At 53.7% G+C, this 7,168-nt stretch overlaps 1 protein-coding gene across 1 annotated transcript in view; it reads left to right on the top strand.

The window, feature by feature from the left end:
- ASMTL (acetylserotonin O-methyltransferase like) overlaps positions 1 to 7,168 on the top strand; it is a 35,169-nt gene that overhangs the window by 17,536 nt on the left and 10,465 nt on the right. Inside the window, exons 2-5 of the mRNA XM_023739484.1 lie at positions 42 to 103; positions 1,808 to 1,916; positions 6,020 to 6,350; positions 6,828 to 6,990. Coding sequence (XP_023595252.1) covers positions 42 to 103; positions 1,808 to 1,916; positions 6,020 to 6,350; positions 6,828 to 6,990 — 665 coding nt within the window. The remainder of the gene's footprint in view (positions 1 to 41; positions 104 to 1,807; positions 1,917 to 6,019; positions 6,351 to 6,827; positions 6,991 to 7,168) is intronic.

The raw sequence follows: 7,168 nt of genomic DNA on the forward strand, positions 1-7,168 counted from the left end.
TGGTCCCGTGTGAGCCCGGGAGGGCACGGTCTGTCTTGCAGGTTAAACGGGAAGGAACACAGCGTGTTCACGGGTGTGGCAATTGTCCACTGCTCCAGCACAGGTAACTAGGCCCTTTGTCCCCCCACCCCCCAGGGCCCCTGGGTGATGCAAACGGTTTGCATTTGACTACTAACCTAAAGGTTGGGGGTTTGAACCCACCCAGCAGTGCCAAGGAAGAAAGGCCTGGCAATCTGTCCCCATAATGATTACAGCCAAGAAAACCCTATGGGGCAGTTCTACCTGTTGCATGGGGTCACTATGAACTGGGGTCGACTTGACGGCAATGAGTTTGGCTTGGTTTTGGGCCCCAGTGGGGATGGGAACCATGGCAAAGGCGGTGGGGGTGTGGGGCCCACGGGGTGGGGCACGACGATGCCCCCACACGGGACTTGCCCTAACTTCCTGCCAAAGCTGGATCAGCTTGGACACCGGGGTCACCCCACGATCCCCAGAAAGACGGTGCCGTCATCGTCCTCTGGGGGTGGGAGACACATGGACGTTTTCCCTATGGTATCTGTTTGCTTGGAACTCAGAGGGGCTCATACGTGTCACCCTGAGGTTTGCCACAGTGAAAAAGTTAAAATGAACATGGGCACCTAAGTCGACTCTTGGACGTTTTCCCTGTGGTGTAGTTTTGCTTGGAAGACAGAGGGGTTCGTACACGTTACCCTGAGGTGTGCCACAGTGAGAAAGTTAAAACAAGTGCAGATTCCCTGAGGAATGGTTTCTGAAGCCACCTGGAGGAACTTGAAGGAGCCCTGGTTGCGCAGTGGGTGAAGTGCTCAGCTGCTAACCAAAAGGTTGGTGGTTCAAACCCACCAGCCGCTCCGCGGGAGAAAGATGTGGCAGTCTGTTCCCAAAAAGATTTACAGCCTTGGAAACCCTATGGGGCAGCTCTACTCAGCTCTACAGGGTCGCTGTGGGTCAGAATCCACTTGATGGCAGTGGGTCGGGAGGAGTCCCTGGGTGGTGCGAAAAGTTAATGCGCTTGGCTGCTAACCAAAAGGTTGGAGGTTCCAATCTACCCAGAGGTGCCGCAGAAGAAAGGCCTGGTGACCTACTTCTGAAAAATCTGTCATTGAAAACCCTGTGGGGCGCAGTTCTATTCTGACACACATGGGGGTACTGTGAGCTGGAGTCGACTTGAAGGCAACTTTTTTTTTTTATTTTGTCTATGTATTTATGTATCTATAGTTTATATGGAGCCCTGGTAGTGTACTGGCTAAAAGCTTGCCTGCTGACCAAAAGGTTGGTAGTTTGAATCCACCAGCCGCACCTTACAAACCCTATGGAGCAGGTCTGCTCTGTCCTGTAGGGTCGCTATGAGTTGGAATCGACTCGAGAGCAATGGTTTGGGTTTTGTTTATGGTCTATATAGTGGCAAAGTGGTTAAGGAGCTTGGCTGCTAACCAAAAGGTCAGCAGTTGGAATCCACCAGCTGCTCCTTGGAAACCCTGTGGGGCAGTTCTACTCTGTCCTATAGGGTCACTGTGAGTCAGAATTGACTCGAATGCAATGGGTTTGGTTTTTCGCTTTCTATGTCTGTATATCTACGGAGTTCCTGGGTGGTGCAAACCGTAAACACACTCAGTTGCTATCTGTAAGGTTGGCAGTCCAGAGGCACCTCAGAAGAAAGGCCTGGTGACCTGCTTCCAAAAATCAGCCACTGAAAACCCCACGGAGTGTAGATCTACTCTGACGCACATGGGGGCGCCATGAGGCGGAGTCAACTCGATGGCAACGGATGGGATTTTTATCGTTTCAGGCGATAGGCTGGAGACCAAAGTCTTGGAATTTCACGAGGAAACCAAAGTCAAGTTCTCGGAGCTGTCTGAGGAGCTGCTATGGGAGTACATCCACAGCGGGGAGCCCATGTGAGTCCTGGAGAGGCGGGTGCCCGTCCTGCACGGGGAGCCCGTGTGAGTCCTGGCGAGGCGCGCGCCCGTCGTGCGCAGGGAGTGGCAGGCGCGTGACCACCAGGGAGGCCGCCCCAGAGCCAGCGTCCTCGGTCTGCACCTGCCCGCTCTGCTCAGCCCCCGTGTGGGCCACAGTGCTTCGAGGTCTACGTGTGTTCTGATGTTTCCTTGGGATTAAAGTAGGCAGTGGTGATTCAGAGGTGGAATCCTCACCTTCCACGCGGGAGATCCAGGTTCCATTCCCGGCCAATGAACCTCATGCGCAGCCACCACCCGTCTGTTATTGGAGGCTGGCATGTGGCTGTGATGCTCAACAGTCTTCAGCAGAGCTTCCAGAGTAAGGTAGACTAGGAAGAAAGGCCTGGCAATCTTCCAAAAATGAGCCAGGGAAACCCCTACGGATCACAGCTGTCTAATCCTCCACCGATCATGAGGATGGTGCAGGACGGGGCAGTGTTTCGTTCCCTTGTGTGTGGGGTTGCCGTGAGTCGGGGACAACTGGTTTAATATTGTTTTCAGGACCGGGGTAGTTCAGTGGTAGAATTCTCACTTTCCCTGCGGGAGACCCAGGTTCGATTCCCAGCCAGTGCACCTCGTACACAGCCACCACCTATCTGTCAGTGGGGGCTTGTGTGTTGCTGCGATGCTGAACGGGTTTCAGCAGAACTTCCAGACTGAGGAGTAGGAAGAAGGGCCTGGTGATTGAGTTCTGAAAACCAGCCTGTGAAAGAAGACCCTAAGAATCACGATGGTCTGGTCTGCAACCAATCATGGGGATGGCACAGGACCGGGCAGGGCTTGGCCCCGTCGCCATGAGTTGGGGGCCAGCCCGAAAGTGGCTAACCACCACCATCACAGATCTTTCTTTGAGATTAGAAAGAGTCCGCTCTTAGCTTCACGCTCGCTAAGTGTTATGGGGATCAGATCAGAAAAGAGGGCGGCTGGCCCCAGTAGGGCGGCGATGCCAGCTCTGGTGATGTAAGCGGGTGGGGCAGCCTGGAGGTGACTCTGGTGGGTGGGGGCTTAGTGGTCTGGGCTGGGCTCCACCTCGCAGCCCCTCCCCAGCCCTGCTGGCTCACGGATCCGGGGCTGCCCGGGCGCTTCTAGTAGCTTCTCTCCCGTGTCCAGCGGGGGCCACCAGGCTTCCTGTCTCGCCCTGTGAAGGCAGCTCACCCTCCTTCCTCTATGCCTTAAAACCAAGTCTGCACCCAGCCCCGTGGGAAGGAGGGAAGATTGCCCCTTGTGGTGGGGGCCGCTACACAGAATCTGCACCTCTTTTTTAAACTATTTTTATTATTTACAGTAGTTGTACGTTTACAGAAAGATTCTGCGGAAAGTACAAGATAGCTCCCCCATGCGCAATTTCTCTGTGCCCCCCCCTGCACACAGCGTCTCCTATTAGAAACATCTGGCGTTCCTGTAGTCCATTTGTTACAATGCATGAACCAATCTTGATACGTTGTCATTAACTAAAGCCCACAGATCGGAGTACATGCTACTAACAGTAGTCTATATTGGCCTCCCTGGATGGCACAGATGGGTAAGCACTGTTCAAGTCCACCCAGAGGCACCTTGGAAGAAAGGCCTAGCGATCCACTTCTGAATATCAGCCACGGACAGTCCTGTGGAGTACAGCTCTACTTTGAGGCGCATGAGGTGGCCTTGAATCAGAGTCGACTTGACAGCAAATAACAACAACATAGTTTACACGAGGGTTCGTACAGCCCTGTGCTTTTGACAAATGCATAATGTCACGTGTTCACCACAGCACTATCCCATGGAATAGTTTCACTGCCCTAAAAACGCACCCCCGTTCATCCCTGTCCGCTCCTCCTGAACCCGTCAACCACTGACCTCTTTAGTGTCTTTCTCGTTTTGCCTTTTTCCCGGAAAGCCTTATACTTGGAGTCATACAGTGGGGAGCCCTTTCAGACTGGCTTCTTCCACTGGGCAACGTGCGTCTGAGGTTCCTCCGCATCTTTTCATGGCTTGGTAGCTCCTTTCTTTATATCTCTAGATAGTCTCCCTGGATGAAGGCACCACTGTCTGTTTAGCCATTCAGCTATCGAAAGACATCTTTTTTTTCTATTTATTTTTGTACTTTAAGTGAAAGTTTACAATTCAAGTTTGTCTCTCATACAAAAATTTGTACATAGTTACGTGACCCTAATTGGTCTCCCTATACTGTGACAGCACACTCCTCCTTTCCACCCCTGATCTCCCATGTCCATTCAACCAGCTCCTGACCCTCTCTGCCTTCCCATCTCATCTCTGGACAGAAGCTGCCCATTTAGTCTCTTGTATCTACTTGAGCTGAGAGGCACACTCCTCACGGGTATCACTTTAAGACCCACGGTCCAGTCCAATCCCTGTCTGAAGAGCTGGCCTCGGAAATTGTTTTATTTCTGGGTTGATGGAGAGTCTGGGGGCCATGCTTTCTGGGGTTCCTCCAGTCTCAGTCAGACCATTAAGTCTGGTCTTCTTGCTAGAATTTGAGTTCTGTACCCCACCTTTCTCCTGCTCCAGCAGGGACTCTCTGTTGTGTTCCCTGTCAGGGCAGTCATTGGTGGTAGCCGGGCACCATCTAGTTCTTCTGGTCTCAGGCTGATGAAGTCTCTGGTTTATGTGGCCCTTTCTGTCTCTTGGGCTAATACTATCCTTGTGTCTTTGGTGTTCTTCATTCTCCTTTACTCCAAGTGGTTGGGACCAATTGATGCATCTTAGATGGCCACTTGCAAGCTTTTAAGACCCCCAGATGCCACTCACTAAAATCGGATGCAGAACATTTTCTTAATACGCTTTGTTATGTCAGTTGACCTAGATGTCCCCTGAAAGCATGGTACCCAGACCCCTACCCCCCTGCTACTCTGTCTCTCAAAGCATCTGATTATATTCAGGAAACTTCTTAGTTTAGTTCTGGGTTGACAGAGAGTCTGGGGGCCATGGTTTCTGGGGTTCCTGCAGTCTCAGGAAAGACATCTATTTTTTATTGATTCACCATACAGCTAAAAACATTTTTAGCATATAGCTGGGTTTAACCAGTGGCCATAGAGTAGACCCTGACTCATGGCGCCCCCATGTGTGTCAGAGTAGAACTGTGCTCCAAAGGATTTTCAGTGGCTGATTTTTCAGAAGTAGACACCAGGCCTTTCTTCTAAGGTGCCTCTGGGTGGACTCAAACCCCTAACCTTTTGGTGAGCTGCTGAACACGTTAACCATTTGGGCCACCCAGGGACTCCTAAAATCCAGTTCCTGTCGAATCAACCTTGATTCACGGCACCCCCATGTGTGTCAGAGTAGAACTGGAAAAAAGATAGCCAGGCCTTTCTTTTGAGGCACCTCTGAGTAGACTCGAACCACCAACATTTTGGCTAGTGGTCGAGCGTTTAACCGTTTGCACCATCCAGAGACTCTAAAACCAAACCAGTTGCCATCAAGTCGATTCCAACTCACGGCTCCCCCATGTGTGTCAGGATAGAACTGTGCTCCACAGGGTTTCCAAGGGCTGATTCTTCTGAAGTGGATCACCAGGCTTTTCACTCATTTGTACCACCCAGGGACTCCATAGTCATCATTAACCAAAAAGCCAAAACCAAATCAGTTGGTGTGGAGTCAACTCCAACTCATGGCAACCCCATGTGCGCCTGAGAACTGTGCTCCACAGGGTTCTCAATGGGTGGTTTCTCAGAACTAGATTGCCAGGCCTTTCTTCTGAGGGATCTCTGGGTGGACTGGAACCCCCAACCTGTTGGTTAGCAGCTAAGCCAGCCCTGTTTACATCAGAAGGGTGTCCTGGGAGCCAGGCCCACCCCGAGCACCCCCCATGTCTGTTACCCACAAGGGTACACCACGGAGGGGCTGTCCTCATCCTGTTTAAACTGAAGGAGGAACCAGGCTCAGGCTGGGGATGGCCTGGATGGGGCATCGTGGGGTCCCCAGCAGGCGGCGGTGGACAGTGTAGCATTCTGTCCTACCCTCAAGTCTGCACGACACTCTCCTCGCGCACCAGGCGGTCGGTTCTCCGCCATCATCCCCCTCCCCCTGTCCCCGCCCCAATGCAGGGACAAGGCGGGCGGCTACGGCATCCAGGCGCTGGGCGGCATGCTGGTGGAGCACGTCAGCGGGGATTTCCTCAACGTGGTGGGCTTCCCGCTGAACCACTTCTGCAAGAAGCTGGCCCAGCTGTACTGCCCGCCCCCCCACGAGGCCGCACGGTGCGTCAAGCACGACTCCATCCCGTCCGTCGACACCTTCAAGGACCTGAGTGACGAGGAGGGCAGCGGCCAGCCAGGCGGCGACCGGCAAGAGGCCGCCTGCAATGGCACAGTGGAGACCCCGCCCCCCTTTCCCACGGAACTTCTCGGTCTCATTGAGGGCTTCAAAGGGTCCAAGGTATCCCGGGCTGGGTTTCTGGGGGGTGCAAACGGTTAACGCGCTCCACTGCTAACAGGAAGGTCAGGGGTCCAGGTCTACCCAGAAGTGCCTCAGAAGAAAGGCCTGGCAATTGACTTCCAAATAATCAGCCCCTGAAAACCCTGTGGAGCACACTTCTTCTCTGACACACATGGGGGCACCATGAGTCAGTCAACTCAACCACAATTGGTTTGCAGTCCCTGGGTGGTGCAGATGCTTAACACGCTCGACTGCTAACCAAAAGGTTGGAGGTCCAAGTCCCCCCAGAAGTGCCTCAGAAGAAAGGCCTGGCAATCGACTTCCAAAAACCAGCCCTTGAAAACCCCGTGGAGCACAGTTCTCCTCTGACACACAGGGGCGCCTTGAGTCAGGGTCGACCTGATGGCACCCAGTTTGGTTTTTAGTCACTCAGACCGACACCTCGCGAGTCTGAGTGCCCCTGTTTTTCACGGGCAGGTCCTGTTCACGGCCTGCAAGCTGAAGGTGTTTGACGTCCTAAAGGATGGAACCATCCTGACGGCCGAGGACATCGCAAGCAAAATCGACACCTCGGTGTGTGGAACGGAGCGGCTGCTGGATGCCTGTGCCACGCTGGGGTTGCTGGAGAGATCCGAGCGAGGTGAGGAGCGGGGCTGCCACGCGGGGAAGCTCGTCCCAGAGCGACTGCAGCCTCAGGGTCCCAGCAGGAGCAGGTGGCAGGGCCGGGCTCCTGCATTCCACCCTGGGCTGGGCAGCTGCTGTTCCCATGTGGCAGACGGCAGGTGGGGGAAAGCCGTCAGGGAGGCTGCCTGAGAGCC

This window comes from Trichechus manatus, unplaced genomic scaffold (assembly GCF_000243295.1).
Source record: "Trichechus manatus latirostris isolate Lorelei unplaced genomic scaffold, TriManLat1.0 scaffold00134, whole genome shotgun sequence".
Taxonomy (NCBI): Eukaryota; Metazoa; Chordata; class Mammalia; order Sirenia; family Trichechidae; genus Trichechus; species Trichechus manatus.